Consider the following 21,238-nt stretch of genomic DNA (forward strand, 5'->3'; position numbering starts at 1 on the left):
ACCTCTCATATTCTAATGCTGTAGGAAGATTTATTAGTAGATAAGACAATCATAGCCTGTCCCTAATCAACAATACATTAGGAATCTGATTATTTCCAAGTGCAATCCTGTGTATCCTCTGGCGGCTTTTGCTTTTCTTGCTGTATCCCCAGTGAGTTTTTCTGTCCACCTGCCAGCCCATGCTCTGTCTTTGATGGTTCTTGCCATCCTCCTGCAGGAGTTCCAGCAGTTACACTCCTATGAAATTCCTCTAGTAAGTGTACCTGTTTTTGGCGGATGATGATATGAGGCCGGATCTTAGCAATGGCTTCTATTGCTTCCTGAGGAGTCCACTGGTACAGCTATAAAATTAGCAAACGCATAAATGAAAAAGAATTATCTACTGAGATGGAAATTAACATTGTTGAAGTGGCACAGGGGGAAAGCTACTAATTAGAAGAGGAAGTTGATTCATAATTCCTCCTCTCATTTCTGTGATGAATCCCAATTGTTCCCTGCTATTTGTGACAACTGAGATCTGCCTTGGTCTTATCTAGGTACAGTTTCTCAGTAGAAACAATTGTTTTACTTTATATTTTCTCTTTCACTCATACAAGGTCTGTGTCAGTTGCCAATAGGTATTAAATCCAAGGCCACAGCAGGATTCCCTTATAACTGATGATGGGAGCAGAATAACTTTCCCATGAAGATTTCTACATCATCCCATTCTTGAAAGCAGCATTCATGCTGTCTTGACATCTCCCACAGAAGCCCTTCTTACCTGAATTAAATATGCTGCAACCATAGTGGCACTACGAAAGCGGCCAGCTTTGCAATGCACATACACACTGTTTCCACATTCACGATGCTTCAGTAAAAACTGGACACCTTTTTGCAGGTTTTCCAATGAAGGGATTCCTGTCAGGTCCACAGTGCTAAGACGAAGGCATTCTACACCCATTGCCTCCCACTCCTGCAGTTAACCCAGAAAACACAGAGAATCATCTATAAGGCCTTACAGGAGAAAGGCATTGTATTGAGTAGACAGAACATTCAACAAAGATGCACTAATTTAAAATACAGGATGGCTGAAAGTATGACAGACAGATTAAAGGGAGAAGGATAACCACCAACTCAGGCTGCAATTATGCACATTTGCCTGGAAACAAGCTAAACAGAGTGTAGTGAGATTTACTTTTAAGTTAACATGCATAATGTTAACTATTTTATATTCCCTTCTGTCTGAACAGGCTGTGTTTTGTATTTATGTTTAATTATTCCCTCCAGATCCAGAAGCAGCTTTCTACCAGGAACCTTTTCTCCTCCTTCTCTACACAACAGGATGAAGACTTACCTGGTGAGAGCAGCATAGAAAGCGAGTCTCATATTCTTCATTCATGGTGATCACACCTCGCACATTCTCTTCTACCAACTGAAGGAAGAAAGGACAACATACAATGTTTGACTATCGAGCCCTGCCCCCCAAAGGCCCATGTGTTATATCCAAACTATAAACTCTTCACTCTTCACACTAGGCTAGCAAGAGGAGGGTGGAGAAAATTTGGGATGGTGGGGAAAGAGACAACCACTCTCTGATTTTTAATTACAAGGTTTTCAACATTACCTTTTCACAAGGTCTATGTATTTTTTTCCCACAAAAGGAAATGTTACATACATATACGTCTTAAATCAAGAGTATTATAGCTTCAAACAATATATTAAACATACAGGTGTACAACACAAGCAGTACTATTCGTGCCACAGCAATTAATTTATTCCCACAGCTACTATGGAGCATTTCACTGCGGTACATTTTGCACCAAGAATACATGGTGCTTGATTTGAACTAGAGCTCAAAGGGGCTGTTTTCCTGGCTGTTTGAACTAGAGCTCAATGACGCTTTTCTGGTCACTTTACCTCCCTCCTTGAAAACTGCGAATCCGGTGGCTGCTTAAAAGCACGAGGCAGATGGAAAACCGGAGCATCCACTGCCAGCAATTCCATATTCATTTTTCCCGCACTAGCTGCCCCTTAAAGTGACCCAGGAGAAGCACCTCTTTCCTTTGCACCCGCTGGGCCGAACTGACCGGCTGAGGAGGGGCGTAGCGGGGTCGGGAGCGTCCTCGGGGAGATTCCCGTTACCTGGCGGCACTTTCCCCGCAAAGGCAGCGCGCCCAGCAGCACAGTGCGGTCGATGCGGCTGAACCACGGCCGTCGCGATCCAGGCAGCCACTCCCGCGCCAAGGTGTAGAGAAGTGTCGGGTAAAAGAGTAGCCGCGCCACTCCAGGACCCAGCGCGCTCAGGATCACCATCTCGAGGCCGGAGCCTCGCGGGCGAGCAGAGGTGAGTGCAAGAGGCCGTTGGAGCAGTTCATTCCGCGCCCAGCGAAGGGGCGAGTCCGGACTGACGAAGTCAAGACTGAAAGGCTTATTTGGGAGAGCAGTCTGAGGCAGAACTCTGCTGACCGCGTCGTTTTCCAGCGCCCTGGCCGCGAGGGGGGAGGGGCGGGTGTCTGAGAGCGGCGGAAGGCGCGCTTATTCTGGGGCAAAGGATGGGGGGGCCCGATATCCGACCGTCGCGCGCGCCTTCCTGTGTGGGTGCGCCTCTCCTGCTCTACGATGGTCTCTCCCGGAAACGCAGCCATCTTGCGAAACCGGCCTGAGGCGGAGAGAGCTAAGCGGGGTGCGGGCGGATCCCCCGGGGCAGGCGAGGGCGGTGGCCGCCAGGAGGAGCCCGGGCAGGGCAGGGAGGGATCAGCGCGCAGCCGACGGTGAGTGCGCCCGGGTTATCTCGGCTGGTGACGTTCGTTAATGGAGCGTTCTCCTGTCCAGGGCCTCACTAACTGGGCCTCACTAAGATTTGGACTCTTTCCGTTCCCTTGCCTGGTCGCTAGTTGTGTAGCGTGGAGCGGGCTGGGGTGAAGGGAGTGAAGTATCCGCTCTGTCCCAGACTGGGGGAGAGAATGAGAGCGGGCAGGAAGGGAGCCCGTGGGGGTGGCCAGGCTATTCTTCCTCCTTGGACTGCTGGGAGGAGAAGTGGGGCGGACTGCTTGTTCGGAGCGGGCTGCATTGGCACCTGGGCTTGGGACCGCACAAACGAGCGCTGTTGCCGTCCGAGGGGGCGGGGTTCCTCCAGGCCGCTGAGTCTGTTGAGGTGCGGGCACCAATATCAGCCCCTCCCCCGCCCCGAAATTAACTTGGCCTGTGCCTTGTAAAATGGTCCCAAGTAGGGGGTGGGGGCGGGGATGTGAGATGTTATTCCTAGCCCTGTAATGGACCCGAAGTGGGAGAAAGAGGAGAGGGAGGGTCGGAATCCCTAGAAGGCGAACTACGTGATACTATTGAAAGGACGATCCCCTGACTCTTGTGAAACGCATGTTTGGTTTAGTATGGGACACCGTAGCTCTTCTCGGGCTATTTGGCTCAGTCACATTGCGACGAGTAGTAGCCTGTTGGGTTCTAAGTAGTGTTTCTGCGGTATGGCAATAAAAGCTGCTGAGTGACCTTGGGCCAGTCATACACTCTCAGCCTAACCTACTTCGCAAGGTTGTTGTGATGATAAAAGGAGGGAGATGAAAGTGATGTAAACCAATTTGAGGCCCCAGTGGGGGACAAAGACAAGGTATGAATGAAGGAAAAAAATATCAAAGAATAAAAAGACAGGAGGGAGGAATAAGAGCAGCACATTGTCATACATTGCAGGGGTGACCAACAGTAGCTCTCCAGATGTTTTTGCCTACAACTCCCATCAGCCCCAGCCATTGGCCATGCTGGCTGGGGCTGATGGGAGTTGTAGGCAAAAAACATCTGGAGAGCTACCGTTGGCTTCCCTGGTATACAGAGTATGGGAAAAGAGAATGAGGACATGCTAAAGTGTAAAATACCAAGAAAGTCTAATACTAAAATACATTGCTTCTTTTTGTTGTTTGTAAAAGTAATGGGCTTGTTTTTAGGATATAGGTATCTAAGGAAACATTTTCTATAATTCCTGTTCCCTTGTAAGTTTAATGTTCTGCTAGTCTAGGAACATACTAGAACAGTACCTCTTGATGGAGCAGGAAACACATTACTACTAGCAGATCCTTTTTTTTCTTATGTAGTCTGGAATGCAATTCTCTTTCAGTGTGTCGAGGCTTTGGACTGCTTTCAAATACTGCTAGAGCTATTCCCCCATCATTATCAGTCATTCCTAATGGTTTTGGTTTTGTCATGCTCTGAGTATGATAGGGAAACAGAATATTGTCAGCATGCTGCTGCCAAGATGGGTGGGGAGAGGCAGCTATCTATTATTTGCCTTTAAGTAACTTCAGTTTCATCTTATCTGGGCATGGGTGCACCCTCTTGTTTGGCTCTTCTGGAGTCAGAAAAGTAGAGGAGATGACTGTTGATGCATGTTGTGTTCTTTTCTTTCTCAGGCAGTGCCATATTTTTCAAAGCAAACGGGGGAGAGTTGTGCAGTATAGGTTATGGTAACAGTGTGGAGGGGAAGAAATGGGTGGAATAGGGCTAGAAAGGGAGAGAATAAAGAGTGAAGAGACAAAACTTCATCTCTGAATGCTCAAAAATGTACTAAATATTTAGCTGACACAGGCTTTCTTCTATAAGTGTAAGAAATGTCACTTGAAATGATCAGATAGATTTATTTGCTTCAATTACACCCCACGTTTCTCCTCCTTGGGGATCCACAGTGGCTGACATTGTTCTCCTATTCTCCATTTTATCCTCACAACAGCCCAGTGATGTAGGGTAGGCTGAGAGTGTAGTGTGTGAGTCACCTAGGGTCATCCACTTATCTTCCTTGATGGTGCAGGATTTCAGTTTAGGATTCCCAGATCCGATTCTGGGTCCTGGAATAGACAAGTTTGGAGCAGATTGCTGTTATGATGTAATGGTATGTAGCCAGTATATGTTGTAAAAGTCAGAGTGTCAGACTAGGATCTTGGAAACTCAGATTCAAATCCTCACTCTGCCATGGGTTATTGAGTGACTTTGGGCTGGTCACACAATCTCAGCCTAACCTACCTCACAGGGTTGTTGTGCAAATAAAATGGAGGAGAGAGAGGAGAATGATGTTAAGCATTTCTGGGTCTATGCTGGGGAGAAAGGCTGGGTATAAATGAAATATATGTGTACTTACAAAGAAATAAAGTGATTAAAATGATTTGATGGATTTGGAAGACAACAGTAAAATCTTTTTTCACTGGGTTCATCAGTCTCCAAGAATAATGTTAATCCATTTCCACATGGAAGAGAATATTGCTGTTATGATCGTATAAAAATTTCTGTGTGAGGAGAGCTGGGTCCAGTTAGGATGTCCATAATTTCCTTAAGGTCACCACCATTAATTATTTTAGTTGCACTGAGTAGTAAAATTAATGCTGCAAAGATTGGAAGAATCCAGAGTTGTTATTGTTTGGTCAATACATAGATACTAATGATACTGTTTTGAGTCTGTCGGAACATCCATTATACTGTACGTTGCATCGTGCAATTCTACATTCTTGGACAGTTGCATCAAGGCATTTATGGAGTAATATGGCTACTCCTCTTCCTTTGCTGGAGTTCCCTGCCCCAGGCACTACTCCCATTTAGGTCTGCTGAAGTTTATTGCAGTTTTTATTATCCATGTGAGTCTCTTGGAGGAATAAAATCTGTGTTGAGGGTTTTTTTTAAAAAAAGTCTAAGTATATGGGTGTGTTAATTAGGGGAATGTTAGTTAGGGGAATCCCTTTACATTCCGTGTCCTTGTATTTTGATTTGGCATGGTATTAAGTCTTTCAATTAGGTGTTTCCACTCTATATCAGATGCTTCCATTTCTAATCACTACCATTACATGAGTTGGGCTTATTTATGAAGGAACACATTCCATGGGAATCTGGATAACTAAATCCACCCACCCATTTCTCTTTTCTGGTTCTGAATTGGCTCTTAATGCTCATAAGACAACATAAGATAAGAGATGCCATGTTGGATCAGGCCGATGGCCCATCCAGTCCAACACTCTGTCATGCAGTGGCCAAAAAAAAAACAGGTGCCATATGTTTATCCAGTCCCCTCTTGAAGCCATCTGTGTTTGTAGCTGCCACCACCTCCTGTGGCAGTGAATCCCATGTGTTTGGGTGAAGAAGTACTTTTTCTTATCCATTCTAACATGACTTCTCAGCAATTTCATTGAGTGTCCACAAGTTCTTCTATTGTAAGAAAGGGAGAAAAGTGCTTCTTTCTCTCCCTTCTCTATCCCATGTGTTATCTTGTAAACCTCCTATCATGTCACCCCTCAGTTGTTGTTTCTCCAAGCTAAAGAGCCCCAAGCGCTTTACCTTTTTTCATAGGGAAAGTGTTCCAACCCTTTAATCATTCTAGTTGCCATTTTCTGCACTTTTTCCAAAGCTGTAATATGTTTTTTGAGGTGTGGTGACCAGAATTGTGCACAGTACTCCAAATGAGGGCACACCATCGATTTATACAGGAACATTATGATACTGGCTGATTTGTTTTCAGTTCCCTTCCTAATACTCCCCAGCATAGCGTTGGCCCTTTTTATTGCATTGCATACTCTCTCAACATTTTCAGTGAGTTATCTACCATGACTCCAAGATCTCTCTCTTGGTCAGTCTCCACCAGTTTGGACCCCATCAACATATATTTATAGTTAGGATTTTTGATCCTAATGTGCATTACTTTGCACTTGGCCACATTAAAGCTCATTTGCCATGTTGATGCCCACTTACCTATCCTCAACAGATCCCTTTGGAGTGCCTCACAGTCCTCCCTGGTTCTCATCACCCTGAACAATTTAGCGTCATCCACAAACGTAGCCAGTTCACTGTTTACTCCCAACTTCAAATCACTAATGAACAAGTTAAAAAGCATTAGATCCAGTACTGAGCCCTGTGGTACCCCGTTGCTTACCACTCTCCACTGTGAAAATTGCCCACCGTGAATTGCCCGCTCTCCACTGTGAAAATTACTCACTCTCAGTTTCCTATTAACTAGCCAGTTTTTGATCCATGAGATGACTTGTCCTTTTACCCCATGACTATTGAGCATACTTAGAAGCCTTTGATGAAGAACTTTATCAAAAGCTTTCTGGAAGTCAAGGTAAACAACATCTGTTGGGTCACCCTTGTCCATGTGTTTGTTCACTCCTTCAAAGAACACTATCAGGTTAGTAAGACAAGTTTCCTTACAGAACCCATGCTGAGTCTTCCTCAATAGCTTTTGTTCTCAATGTGCCTACTAATTCTCTCTTTAATAACAGTTTCCACCAACTTTCCTGGTATTAACATCAGACTAACTTCCTGTAATTTCCCAGATCTCCTCTGGAACCCTTTTTAAAGATGGGGGCAATATAAGCTACCTTCCAGTCCTCAGGAATGGAGGCAGGTTTTAATAAAAGATTACATACTTTTGTCAGGAGATCTACAAGTTCACCTTTGAGTTCTTTTGAAATTCTTGGATGTATGCCATCCGGGCCTGGTAATTTATCAGTTTTTAGATTGTCTGTCCTAGGACCTCGTCTGACTCAGGTCTTTCAACATCCCTTCCAAAATCAGTGGTTCTGGAGTGGGCAAGTGCTTCTCTTCCACGGTGAAGATAGAGGCAAAAAAAAAAATGCATTCAGCTTCTCAGCCATTTCCGTATTGTCCTTCAGTACTCCTTTTACTCCTTGGTTATCCAAGGGTCCCACTGCCTCCCTGGCTGGTTTCCTCCTTCTAATGTATTTGAAGAAATTTTTATTGTTGGTCTTTATGTTTTTTGCAATGTGCTCCTCATAGTCCCTTATTGCCTGTCTGATCACGGACTTGCATTTGATTTGCCATAGCCTGTGTTCCCTTTTATTAACCTCACTGAGACTAGCTTTCACCAGTTAAAGGAATCCTTCTTACCTTTTACAGCTTCCATTACTTTGTTAACCACGCAGGCCTTTTCTATATCTAAGTTTCTAGATAAAATTGTAGTTTTAAATAGTCTCCAAGATTCCCTAAGGGTTTGGACCCTTTTTTAGTTTTCCTTTCAGTTTCCTCTTCACATGCCCCCTCATCTCAGAGAAGTTACTCCTTTTAAAGTTAAAGTTGTGTTGGTCTTTTTGGGCAACTCCCTATTTATACAAATGTAGAACTCAGTGACATTATGGTCACTGTTCCCAAGCAGTGCAATCACTTTTACATCTCTCACCAGGTCTTGGACATTACTTAGGACCAAGTCCAGGATCTCCTCTCCCCTGGTAGGTTCTGTGACCATTTGCTCCATAACACAGTCATGAGAGTGTCTAGAAACTCAGTTTTTTCTCCTGACTTGAACACATATTGACCCAATCAATGTGTGGGTAGTTAAAATCACCTATTACAACACAGGTATTTCATCTAGCCACTGCCTAATCCTTTCATCATTTTATAATCATCCCCTATCTTTTGATCTGGTGGGCGATATACTCCCAGAGCTAAGCTTCCTTTGGGTCCACTATTTCAATCCATAGCTTTTCCGAAAGCAATTTTTTTATCTGCTCAATTGTACTGGATTGTATACCCTCTGTGACATACTCCAACCCTTCCCTCCCTATCCTTCCCATATTTCTATCCAGGAATCACTGGGTCCCACCAATTTTCATCCCACCAAGTTTCTGAAATGTCGACCATGTCTGTATTTTCTCCCAACACTAAGCATTTCAACTGCACATTTTTACCTTGGACACTTCTGGTGTTTGTATGTAAACATCTATAATTTCCCATCTTTAATTTCCCTCAACCTTCCTCTAGCTGCCTTGAGACCTTGCCAGACAGTCCATATTGTTTGTCACTGTCTTATTGGACAACTCTAATTGATTGCCCTATAGAAAAGTAACAGCTAACTCTTCATCTCTTAGAGATGAGCCATCCCAAACCAGAGACGTTTTAATCTCCTGTCAGCTTTCCCTCAAGATTCAGTTTAAAAACTGCTCTGCCACCTTTTTGATTTTAAGCACCAGCAGCCTGGTTCCTTCTCAGGACAAGTGGAGACCATCTCTTTTGTACAGCTTCCCGCTTGTTCCGAAAACCATCCCAGCGCCTAATGAACTCTTCCTCCCTACACCATCAGCTCATCCACGCATTGAGACTCCTAATTTGTGCCTGTCTCCCTGGTCCTGCACATGGAATAGATAGCACTTCTGAGAAGGTTACCTTAGAAGTCCTGGCTTTGAGTTTCCTGCCTAGCAGCCTACATTTTTCATCCAGGACCTCATGACTGCATTTTCCCATATTGTTGGTGCCAACATGTACCATAACCACTGGCTCCTTCCCAGCACTGTCTACCAGCCTATCTGGAACATGTGTAATGTTAACTAACTTCTCACCAGGCAGGCAAGTCTCCATAGGGTCAGTATGCAGGTTTGCCACCCATCTGTCTACCTGCCTAAGGATCAAATTACCCACTACCAAGAGCCCCCCTCTCTACCCAGGTATGGTTCCTTGGTGCGAATGGATGCCCATTCATCAACTGAAGAGGTCCCTGCTGAGAGCACATTCCCCTTATCCTCAGCATGGTGCCCTGTTTCCTCTCAACCTTCATACTCCCTGACAGAGGTGGGGCACATCTAACAAATCCCTGAGAGTCTTCTCCATGTGCCTAACTGACTGTCTCTGTTTCTCCAGGTCAGCCACCTCTGCCTCAAGGGTGCAAACTTGTTCTCTGAGAACCAGGAACTCCTTGTACCAAGCACACACCCAAGACTGTCCAGTGGGCAGAAGTACATGTGACACTCAGTGCAAAACACTGGATAGCCCCCAGTCTCCCTGCTGGCATTCTACCTTCATAATTACTTCAATGTTTTAATTAAATAAATATACATAATCCCCTTTTTAATATCTTGTGTATTTATGTGGCTCTCCTTGTGGAAAATCTTCTTACCTTATTGGGAACACAAGGAGACTAGGGCCCTGGCTTCCTGGGCTTCTTTCAGAGCCCCTAGGCTAAGCACCACAGGCCAAGAGCACTTCAGTTCATGCCTCTGGTGAAGTGCAGCCTTACAAATGCAAAGAGGTTGGGGCCAGCAGTCAGACCCAGCCAACACAGACATTTCCAATCAGCAGCAGTCACCTGATACAATCAGCTACACTCAGCTACAGCCTAGTCAAGACAGACAAACAGAAACAGCAGTTCCTCACTCTCCAGCAAGCACACACACCTTCAGACTCTCCTTCCACACAGTAGCCTCAGCTAATTTTCCCCAGCAGTTCTTGGAGCCCAACTGACTGATCATCACTAGGTACATTTTAAGCTGCGCCTTGCCAAAGGCTGAGCACATCTCACAGAGGTCTGAGAGCAGCAGAACAGAGCAGAGCAGCTCTGATAGCTGAGACAGCTGGAGAAGTTGCTGAGAATTTCTGAGTTTTGAAAGACTTCATTCTGAGGTTTGTGGGGCTGCCTAAAATTCTGAGTTGTGATAGCTGGGGAACTGCTCTTTGTTTGGTCTTTGTTTGCTCTTTGTTTGGTTGAGTGGGCTAAAGGTGAAAAAGATTGAGAGTGATTGCTGCTGATTGCTTAGGAGTGCCTCTGCTCCACCCTCTTCGCATTTTAAGCTGTGCCTTGCCAAAGGGCGAGAGCTAAAGGGCTCTTGGCCTGTGGCTCTTTGCCTAGGGGCTCCCTAAGGACCAGGAATCCAGATCCCTGATTTCCTTGTTCTCCCAATAAGGTAAGTTGACCTTCCAGAAGGGGAGCCACTTAAACAAACAGCATTTAAAGAGGACTGTATATTTTAATATACATATATCATGAAGATAGAATGCCAGGGGGGGGGGGGGGGCTTTCCAGTATTTTGCACTGAGTGTCACATGTACGACTATCTGCCCAAAGGACAGAAGTCTTGGGTGTGTGCTCGATGCAAGGAGCTCCTGGTCCTCAGGGAACGAGTTCGTACCCATGAGGCCAAGGTGACTTCCCTGGAGAAGCAGAGACGGTCAGTTAGGCACTTGGGGAAGACTCTCGGGGGCGTATTGGATGAGCCCCACTCTGAACGTAGCAGCCCCGTTGCTGCCAGAGAGCGTGAGAGTCGAGAGGGAACAGGGCATCGTACTGAGGATAAGGGGAATGCACCCTCAGAAGAGACCTCTTCTTCGGTTGGTGAGCGGGAATCCTTTCGCGCCAAGGAACCATCCCTGGGCAGAGGGAGAGGGTGGGGTTTGGTAGTTGGTGATTCGATCCTTAGGCAAGTAGACAGCTGGGTGGCGAAACCGCGTACTGACCGTATGGTGACTTGCCTGCCTGGTGCGAAGGTAGCGGACATTACGCGTGTAGTAGATAGGCTGATAGACAGTGCTGAGGAGGAGCCTGTGGTCATGGTGCATGTTGGCACCAACGATGTGGAGAAATGCAGTCGTGAGGTCCTGGAGGAAAAATTTCGGCTGCTAGGCGGGAGACTTAAGGCCAGGACCTCCAAAGTAGCCTTCTCAGAAGTGCTACCTGTTCCACGTGCAGGGCAGGAGAGACAGGCACAAATTAGACGTCTCAATGTGTGGATAAGACAATGGTGTAAGGAGGAAGGGTTTAAGTTTCTTAGGCACTGGGATGCTTTCTGGAACAAGCGGGAGCTGTACAAAAGAGACGGTCTCCACTTGTCCCCGGATGGAACCAGGCTGCTGACGCTTAAAATCAAAAAGGTGGCAGAGCAGTTTTTAAACTAAATCTTGGGGGAAAGCCGACAGGAGATGAAATGTCTCTGGTTCGGGAGGACTCGTCTCAAAGAGATGAAGGGTTGGCTGCTAGTTTTCTACCGGGTAACGGATCAGAGTTGTCCACTGTGATGGTGACAAACAGTATGGACTGTCTGCCAGAGTCTCAAGGCGGCAGGAGGAAGGTGGCGGGCCTAGCTTGCCTGGGAAATTATAGATGTTTGTATGCAAATGCTAGAAGTGTTCGAAGTAAAATTGGTGAATTGGAATGTTTAGTGTTGGGAGAAAACATAGACATTGTGGGAATTTCAGAAACTTGGTGGAATGAGGAGAATCAGTGGGACACAGTGATTCCTGGATATAAGTTATATCGGAAGGATAGGGAGGGAAGGGTTGGAGGTGGGGTGGCTCTGTATGTCAGAGAGGATATACGGTCCAGTAAGACTGAGGTCAGAGAATTAGATTCACTTTTAGAAATGCGTTGGGTTGAAATAAAAGGCCCAAAAGGAAATTTAACTATGGAAGTTTGTTATCGCCCACCAAATCAAAAGAGAGAGGACGATTATAATATGATGGAAGGCTTAAAGATAGCGGCTAAACGTAAAAACTGTGTCGTAATAAGTGATTTTAACTACCCCCAGATTGATTGGGTCAATATGTGTTCTGATCGAGAGAAAGAGATTGAGTTTCTTGATGCTCTCAATGACTGCTATGGAGCAGATGGTCTCAGAACCTACCAGGGGTGGAGTGATCCTGGATTTGGTCCTAAGTAATGCCCAAGACTTGGTGAGAGATGTACAAGTGATTGCGCCACTTGGAAGCAGTGACCATAATGTTATTGATTTCACTGTTTGTATAAATAGGGAGTTGTCCAAAAAGACCGCCACAACCACGTTTAACTTTAAAAGGGGTAAATTCACTGAGATGAGGAGGCATGTGAGGAGGAAACTGAAAAGAGAGGTAAATACGGTCAAAACCCTTGGGGATGCTTGGAGACTATTTAAAACTATAATCCTAGAAGCTCAGATAAAATACATACCACAAGTTAGGAAAGGCACAAAGAGGCATAAGAAAAGGCCTGCATGGTTAACAAACCAAGTAAAGGAAGCTGTAAAAGGTAAGAAGGACTCCTTTAAGTGGTGGAAAATGAGTCCAAGTGAGATTAGTAAAAGGGAACACAGGCTGTGGCAAATCAAATGCAAGACTGTGATCAGGCAGGCAAAAAGGGACTATGAGGATCATATTGCAAAAAACATAAAGACCAACAATAAAAATTTCTTCAAATATATTAGAAGTAGGAAACCAGCCAGGGAAGCAGTGGGGCCCTTGGATGACGAGGGGGTAAAAGGATTACTGAAGGAGGATAGGGAAATGGCTGAGAAGCTGAATGAATTTTTTGCCTCCGTCTTCACTGTGGAAGATGAGAACTTTTTGCCCGCCCCAGAACCACTAATTTTGGAAGGGGTGGTGAAAGACCTGAGTCAGATTGAGGTGACAAAAGAGGAGGTCCTACAACTGATGGACGAATTAAAAACTAATAAGTCACCGGGTCCGGATGGCATACATCCGAGAGTTCTGAAAGAACTCAAAGTTGAACTTGTGGATCTTCTAACAAAAATCTGTAATCTTTCATTAAAATCTGCCTCCATTCCTGAGGACTGGAAGGTAGCAAATGTCACCCCCATCTTTAAAAAGGGTTCCAGAGGAGATCCGGCAAATTACAGGCCAGTCAGTCTGACTTCAATACCAGGAAAGTTGGTAGAAAGCATTATCAAGGACAGAATGAGTATTTATTTATGTAATTATTTATTTATTACGTTCGACTTATATCCCGCCCTCTCCGCAAGCGGACTCTGGGCGGCTCACAACATCATATCCACACGATTAAACCAATAAAACATATAAAACCATAATTTACATTTTTCAATTTTTAAAAACATATTACAATTTTTAAAACCATTATATAGTGCTGAATCCATACATTATAGGCAGCATTAATTTTCCAAACAGTGATCACCGGCATTCTGTGTGATGTCCGGTGGCAGCCGTCTTTTCGTCAAGCATCGAAGGCCTGCTTGAACAACTCGGTCTTACAGGCCCTGCGGAACGCAGACAGATCCCGCAGGGCCCGTATGGCTTCTGGAAGAGCATTCCAGAGCTCTGGTGCTGCCACCGAAAAAGCCCTAGATCTTGTCATGCATAACCTGGCTTCTTTTGGTCCGGGGGCGGAGAGCAAGTTTTTTACCCCTGAACGCAGTGCTCTCTGGGGGATATATGGAGAAAGGCGGTCCCGTAGATATGCGGGTCCCTGACCATAAAGGGCTTTAAAGGTCAATACCAACACCTTGAAGCGAACTCGGAACACAACAGGTAGCCAGTGCAGCTCTTTCAGCACTGGCTGAATGTGCTCCCATCGTGGCAGCCTCATTAACAGCTGTGCCGCAGCATTCTGCACTAGCTGTAGTCTCCGGGTTTGCGTCAAGGGTAGCGCCATGTAGAGAGCATTACAGTGATCTATTCTTGAGGTGACCGTAGCATGGATTACCATCACTAAATCGTTGTGCTACAGGAAAGGAGCCAGCTGCCGCACCCGCCGAAGATGAAAAAAGGCAGATCTAACAGTGGCTGCTACCTGGGCCTCCATTGTGAGGGAGGACTCAAGGAGCACGCCTAAACTCTTGACCTTAGGGACCGGTGTTAGTGGCACCCCGTCAAGAGTCGGCAGATGGATCTCTCCCCTTGGACCACCCCGACTCAGGTAGAGAACCTCCATCTTTGTCGGATTCAGTTTCAGCCGACTCAGTCTGAGCCAAGATGCCACGGCTTGTAGAGCCAGGTCTAGATTTTCCGGGGTACAGTCGGACTGGCCACCCATCAATAGATAGAGTAGGAACATTGATGAACACGTGTTATTGAGGAAGACTCAGCATGGGTTCTGTAAGGGAAGATCTTGCCTCACTAACCTGTTAAATTTCTTTGAGGGGGTGAACAAACATGTGGACAAAGGAGACCCGATAGATGTTGTTTACCTTGACTTCCAGAAAGCTTTTGATAAAGTTCCTCATCAAAGGCTCCTTAGAAAGCTTGAGAGTCATGGAGTAAAAGGACAGGTCCTCTTGTGGATCAAAAACTGGCTGAGTAATAGGAAGCAGAGAGTGAGTATAAATGGGCAGTCTTCGCAGTGGAGGACGGTAAGCAGTGGGGTGCCGTAGGGCTCGGTACTGGGTCCCATGCTCTTTAACTTGTTCATAAATAATTTAGAGTTGGGAGTGAGCAGTGAAGTGGCCAAGTTTGCAGATGACACTAAATTGTTCAGGGTGGTGAGAACCAGAGAGGATTGTGAGGATCTCCAAAGGGATCTGTTGAGGCTGGGTGAGTGGGCGTCAACGTGGCAGATGCGGTTCAATGTGGCCAAGTGCAAGGTAATGCACATTGGGGCCAAGAATCCCAGCTACAAATACAAGTTGATGGGATGTGAACTGGCAGAGGCTGACCAAGAGAGAGATATTGGGGTCTTGGTAGATAACTCACTGAAAATGTCAAGACAGTATGCAATTGCAATAAAAAAGGCCAACGCCATGCTGGGAATTATTAGGAAGGGGATTGAAAACAAATCAGCCAGTATCATAATGCCCCTGTATAAATCGATGGTGCGGTCTCATTTGGAGTACTGTGTGCAGTTCTGGTCGCCGCACCTCAAAAAGGATATTATAGCATTGGAGAAAGTCCAGAAAAGGGCAACTAGAATGATTAAAGGGCTGGAGCACTTTCCCTATGAGGAAAGGTTGAAACGCTTGGGACTCTTTAGCTTGGAGAAATGTCGACTGCAGGGCGACATGATAGAGGTTTACAAGATAATGCATGGGATGGAGAAAGTAGAGAAAAAAGTATTCTTTTCCCTTTCTCACAATACAAGAACACATGGGCATTCGATGAAATTGCTGAGCAGACAGGTTAAAACAGATAAAAGGAAGTACTTCTTCACCCAAAGGGTGATTAACATGTGGAATTCACTGCCACAGGAGGTGGTGGCAGCCACAAGCATAGCCACCTTCAAGAGGGGTTTAGATAAAAATGTGGAGCAGAGATCCATCAGTGGCTATTAGCCACAGTGGCTATTAGCCACATATATATAAAAAAATTTTGCCATTGTGTGACCACAGAGTTTTGGACTGAATGGGCCATTGGCCTGATCTAACATGGCTTCTCTTATGTTCTTGTGTTGTTATGTACTCATTTATGATGTATAATAACTTACATTCAGAGTAGAAGTAATTTTATAATATTTTGCAAAGTAGAAATATTTTCATTATCTTTTCCAGTTTGCCTAACTGGTCAGGTTAATTGTAAGAATGTGCATGATGCACAAAAAATGCTTGTGATGTTTTATGTCATTCCTGTCGCTCACAGGTGAACAACTAAACTTCTTCTGCAATTCCAGAATTTCTATATTAGTTTCTTTCCCTTGGTAAACAAGTGCGGAGAAGTATAGCTGTTTTTGTGTTTGTCTGTTTGAGTTATAATAAAGTCATTTGAAGTTTTTTGTTTAGTGGTTGAAAATGCATGTGATTGAGCATGTGCTTGCAACTTGCTAGACAACTACCAAGGAAGAATTATTTGAAATATAGCAGAGTACCTTGAAAGCAATCAGTAACTTCTCAGTTTTTTAACCAGATTCAGTTGAATATATTAGTACTTGCAAGTAAGTGTTTAGAATTAGATGAAGAAACCAGTCATGTGGTAAAGAAATCCTATACAATATAGCATCCAAATTGAGTATGAGGAGCATAAACAGAGAAGTAGACATGCCAGTTCAGTGGCTTTTTAGTCCTATTTATTGAAGAGATCTTGTCTCATTGCTTCTCTTGATTATTGTTTTGCATTATGAAATCCTGAATTTGGGTGTCAGTTTAGGCTATGGTTGGTGAACAATTTTGGTAAAGTCAGAGGTGTCAAACCAGGTTTTTTTTTATGAGGGCCAGATCTGACATAAATGGGATTTTGTCAGGCCAGCCAGTGACCCTCAATCTTTTTGGCCCCAGGGCTGGCTGGCCCACCGCAACCCCAGAGTTGGCAGGTTGGGGGCACCCAATTCAACCTCCACCCCACCCTGCGGTGCCACCTCCTCCTCCCCCATTTTCCTCCTCCCTTCTCCGCCCCCCTCCTGCACAGCCTCGCTCCCCCACCCCCCTCATGCAGCCGGCCCCCCCTTTTCACCATTTAAAGGCCGGGGAAGGGGCCCTGAAGCGCTTCCCAGGCTGACCCACCCCTCCACGATCACCTGATCGGCAGGGAAAACTGCGGCAGCAGTAGCAAGCAACCTGCTGAAAGAGTGGTGCTGCCCTTGCTGCTTACTACCACGATTTTCCTGCTGATCAGGTGATCAGCGGGGGGGGGGGGTGTCAGCCTGGGAAGCGCCTCAGGGCCCCTTCCCTGGCCTTTAAATGGTGAAAATGGGAGGCAGCAAGGCTGTACAGAAGGGGGGCGGAAGAGGAAAACAGGGGGGAGGTGCCGCGGTGGGGGTGGTGAGGTTGCACAGGGGGGAGGGGTGGGCAGTGAGGTGCGGCCCAGTTGGGGACCCCTGGGCTAGGCCATGTGCACCATAAATGTAATACCAGGTACCAATGATATAAACTTTCTAAAGGACACAGACAAACTCAATTAAAGATATTAGTTTTTACTTAAAATACAGACATGCTGTGGCCACCTGGTGGCTTCCCACTCACGCTTGCAGGCAATCCCATGCTTACTACAGTTCAATAGTATCCATATATTTATTACATACAGTTATTTTATGTGCACTGATTTGTAATAAATAGCAATTGATGGGTATGTCTTATGGCCAATAGACCATGCACGTTTTGGCCCCCTAGGGCCTTCCTCAGTGGTCAATATTATTTTTATAAAACAACACAAACAACACACATTCAGGAATAAATTTATGAAAAATGTTTTTCTTTTAAGCTAGGTGCAACTTTCTGGAATTGTCAAAATGGAGAAAGGGGGAAAGGCCAAATTATCACATTACAAATTTATTTTTGTTGTTTATTTATTTGTTTTTTATTTGATTTATATCTTGCCCTCCCCTCAACGGGCTCAGGGCGGCTCACAACCAATAAAACAACATCACAATATAAAACTTAAAGCAATACAATAAAATAGTCAGCACTTTTACAATAATAATGCACATAATAATCTCATACAAAATTTAAAATATGATCTATTATTCATAAGATATATCTATCAATTGCATATGTGTAATTATTATCTCTGTATGTACAAAGTTTGAAGAGTCTGATATTTGGACTGTTTTTTAGCCTATTTTCTCTTTATCTAATGTGTACACCTTAAAGTCTGCCGTGAAAACGTTGTGAAAGCAACGTCACCCCAGAGTCGGAAACGACTGGTGCTTGCACTGGGGACTACCTTTACCTTTTTTAATACCTTAATGAGCATTTGTATTTTTATAATTATTTATTTTGACCAGGGGTGTCGAACATGCAGCCCAGGGTCTGAATCAGGCCTCCGGAGGGCTCCTATCAGGCCCCCGAGCAACTGGCTGCCATCTGCTTCCTTCTTCTCTCTTGCTTCTTTCTGCATCACAGCTTGCTTTGCCAGGCTTGTTCAAATGCACAGGAGTTACAGAGCAAAGCCTCTGTTTTCTCCATTGGCTGAGGCTCCTCCCTTGGGAAGGAGGGGGGAGGGAGAGCTTGCTTTGCAAGGCTCTTTCTACTAAGCCAGACTACTAAGCCAAGTCTCTCTTCCTTCTGTTGGCTCAGACTTCTCCCTCTCCTGGTCCCCTGGAGAATGAAGGAAAGAGCCAGAGTTTCCTTTGCCCAGTTCCCTGAATCCCATGGAAGAAATACAAAGAAAGCACCTTTAAGACAATGAGTGTTAATGTTTTAAGCTTTTTTTTAAAAAAAAATCTTTAATTGTGTTTGTGTGCTTTATGAAGTACATATCTCTGCTCTCTAATCTTAAATAGGTACACACATGGCCTGGCCCAACATGATCCAGCCCAACAAGGTCGCATTTATGTCAGATTTGTCCCTTATAACAAATGAGTGCGACATCCCTGATTTTGACCATAAATCACAACCCCACAGCTGAGCCCAGCTCATCCAGCACTGCACAACTGGGCCTGGCCCAGCAGTTGCCAATGTGCAACTTGTCCAGAGTTGGATGGGAAGGAGAGAAGGAAGCAGGAGAAGGAGAAATAGTGGGGGAAGGGAAAATGAGATGTCCCCTGCTTGTATATTTTATTTATAATTACTAAAACTGGAAAATAAAAAATAAACTTAATCAGTATTTGTTGAAATTCCAGCATGCTGGATTGAAGGAACGGGGTGTGGAGCTACTTTTCAAGTGGGGCCTGTGAAGTATAGTAAATGTAGAAGTGAATCCCACTTCAAAAATTTGGACAAACATTGATTTAGAGAGCTTCCTCATTCTATGGGGTTTTCTATTTTACACCTGTATATTGAAAAATGTGTACTGAAGTTAATGGAAATTCTCTTTTCCTCTTTATTTTAGATTAATTCATACCTATACTGCAGTTTTTCTTTAAAGAGACTTGATCACGTCTTGCCTGCTGTTGTGCATAGCTGTATGTGCAAAGATAGAAGTAATTTAATCTGTGTCTCAGAAGGATGATTAGAAGGTTCATGAAGGGATTTTTATCCTGTATAAAATGTGATACTTGAGAGTGCCTAACATCCCTGTCAGACATAAAAGCATGTGAAATCTGGTGTCTTCCATATGCACTTGTCATGTACTTATGACTTGGAGCCGTGATAGGAGCTTCTGAAATTATAACCATTGATTTTTCTTAGACTGCATTATCCTGAAGACGTCTGCATTACTTTCTCAAATTGTGAATGAGTTATTTTCCCTCCAGGCACATGATATTCCACCCCCACCTTCTCTCTGGATAGCACTTGTTTAAATTACGGTCTATACTATTGTTTTATGGGGACGGGGGGGGGGGTGGGCTCCCTCTGGGTATCCTACCCCCCCAGGGAAAGTGTATGCGCAATACATAGCCTCTCCTCTCCCGGTGTAGTGAACGCCGCGTGGTCACTGTCTGGCTGTGCCTGGCAGATGGTCACTGCAATGGCCTCTCCTGCATTACTGCATCCGTAGCAACACCTTCTCGCTGGTCCCCCCCGTTTTTCACAGAGTTTGCTACGTCATGGTGCGACCGAATTGTCCGGCGGTATAACCAGATGGACAGGCTGGGCCCACCAACCTCGCCAGCGTAAGAGAAGGAAAACTCTAACATCAAACCCGGGCAGATAGAGCTCGTTAATGTAACACCTACCACCTGGAGGACTCGCTGCCGGCGTCCCGGCTTACTGGGCCATGGCAGATGACCCCAAGGTGAAAGGGTGGAGCCAGTACCGCGCACACTGCGCTTCACCTAAAAAATTCCTCTGCGCAGGCCTGAAGGGCATATCCACATACACAACCCACAACGCATCAAGTCCTGCAGCGATGGGCAAGGGGCGAAACGGCAGGTGGAAGGTGCCACTGGAAGCCACAGTCCCGATCCTGCATGTAGGCGGTTCAGGGTATTGGTCGCCTTATGCTAACCCGGAGACGAAAGCATTTTTCGGCAGCACCCTGAACGACCAAGCAGCCTTATCTAGGGACAGCACTGCTTGCTCCACACGGAGGGGGGCCTAGAAAAGGTGGCCTAAACAAAGCTCGTCTCCTCCACCCCAGTTGGCTAGCCGCGGTCAACGGGCATCCTTACTTGCGGTCGAAAAATAACAACAAAGAAAAGGCATGCACCTGCCTCACAAAGTGTGCAAAGACTAAAGCTTGCGTGTTGGAACATCAGAACCATGCTTGACACAGTAGACAGCGGTCGCCCTGAACGACGCTCTGCTCTAGTTGCCCACGAACTTCTCAGGTTGAATATCGACATAGCAGCTCTCAGTGAGGTCCGTTTCCCTGAGGAAGGTAGTCTTCAAGAACACGGTGCTGGTTATACCCTCTACTGGTCAGGTAAGTCAAAGGCTGAGAGCCGCCTTTCTGGCGTTGGCTTCATGGTCAGGAACTCCATTGCCTCCAAACTCGAAAACCTGCCAACAGGTCACTCAGATCGCATCATGTCCATGCGCCTCCCACTTCAAAACAAGCAGCATGCAACACTCTTCAGTGTGTATGCCCCAACCCTTCAAGCAGATCCTGCAGAAAAGAACAAGTTCTATGCTGATCTACACAACCTCGTGCGGAAGACCCCTACAGAGGACAAGGTGATCGTCCTTGGCGACTTCAATGCCAGAGTAGGTAAAGACTCGGAAGCCTGGAAAGGAGTACTTGGCAAACACGGCATTGGCAACTGCAATGACAACGGGCGCCTCCTGCTAGAATTCTGCATGGAGCACCAGCTCACCATCACCAACACTATCTTCCAGCAGAAGAACAGTCTGAAGACAACCTGGATGCACCCACGGTCCAAGCACTGGCACCTTATCGACTACATTCTGGTGCGCCAGAGAGACCTTCGAGATGTCTTACACACCCGAGTAATGCCCAGTGCAGAATGTCATACGGATCATCGTCTTGTACGCTGTAATCTCCGTCTTCACTTTAAACCCACACC

The 21,238-nt window shown here is 45.5% G+C and overlaps 2 protein-coding genes across 5 annotated transcripts in view; one reads left to right on the forward strand and one right to left on the reverse strand.

The window, feature by feature from the left end:
• Positions 1 to 10: 10 nt before the first annotated feature.
• PTPMT1 (protein tyrosine phosphatase mitochondrial 1) lies at positions 11 to 2,605 on the reverse strand. Of its 3 annotated transcripts, XM_060261467.1 has the most exons (5): positions 2,122 to 2,361; positions 1,334 to 1,411; positions 761 to 952; positions 170 to 341; positions 11 to 118 (listed from the first exon to the last, which is right to left on the reverse strand). In XM_060261467.1, the coding sequence occupies exons 1-5, from the start codon at positions 2,290 to 2,292 to the stop codon at positions 90 to 92; spliced, it is 642 nt and encodes a 213-aa protein (XP_060117450.1). In that variant the 5' UTR covers positions 2,293 to 2,361; the 3' UTR covers positions 11 to 89. The 3 variants fall into 3 exon arrangements, with proteins under 3 accessions (XP_060117450.1, XP_060117449.1, XP_060117451.1); XM_060261466.1 differs by having other exon boundaries at positions 11 to 341; positions 2,122 to 2,605; XM_060261468.1 differs by having other exon boundaries at positions 11 to 341; positions 1,897 to 2,571.
• The window catches only part of CELF1 (CUGBP Elav-like family member 1), an 86,062-nt gene continuing 67,421 nt past the window's right edge, over positions 2,598 to 21,238 (forward strand). The window contains exon 1 of one of the 2 annotated variants that reach the window (XM_060261461.1): positions 2,598 to 2,645. The gene's annotated coding sequence lies outside the window, so the exon portion shown is untranslated. Of the gene's footprint in view, positions 2,751 to 21,238 lie in introns of both variants that reach the window. The other variant, XM_060261460.1, reaches the window with a different exon arrangement.

Source organism: Heteronotia binoei, chromosome 21, assembly GCF_032191835.1.
Source record: "Heteronotia binoei isolate CCM8104 ecotype False Entrance Well chromosome 21, APGP_CSIRO_Hbin_v1, whole genome shotgun sequence".
NCBI classification, from domain to species: domain Eukaryota; kingdom Metazoa; phylum Chordata; class Lepidosauria; order Squamata; family Gekkonidae; genus Heteronotia; species Heteronotia binoei.

Excerpts from the sequence above, each read along its gene's own strand:
- PTPMT1 (XM_060261466.1), bottom strand. The coding sequence starts at position 2,292 with ATGGTGATCCTGAGCGCGCTGGGTCCTGGAGTGGCGCGGCTACTCTTT. Across the intron at positions 1,412-2,121 it reads TGCGGGGAAAGTGCCGCCAG|TTGGTAGAAGAGAATGTGCG; the intron begins GTAACGGGAATC and ends TTCTTCCTTCAG. Across the intron at positions 342-760 it reads TTGCAGCATATTTAATTCAG|CTGTACCAGTGGACTCCTCA; the intron begins GTAAGAAGGGCT and ends CTAATTTTATAG.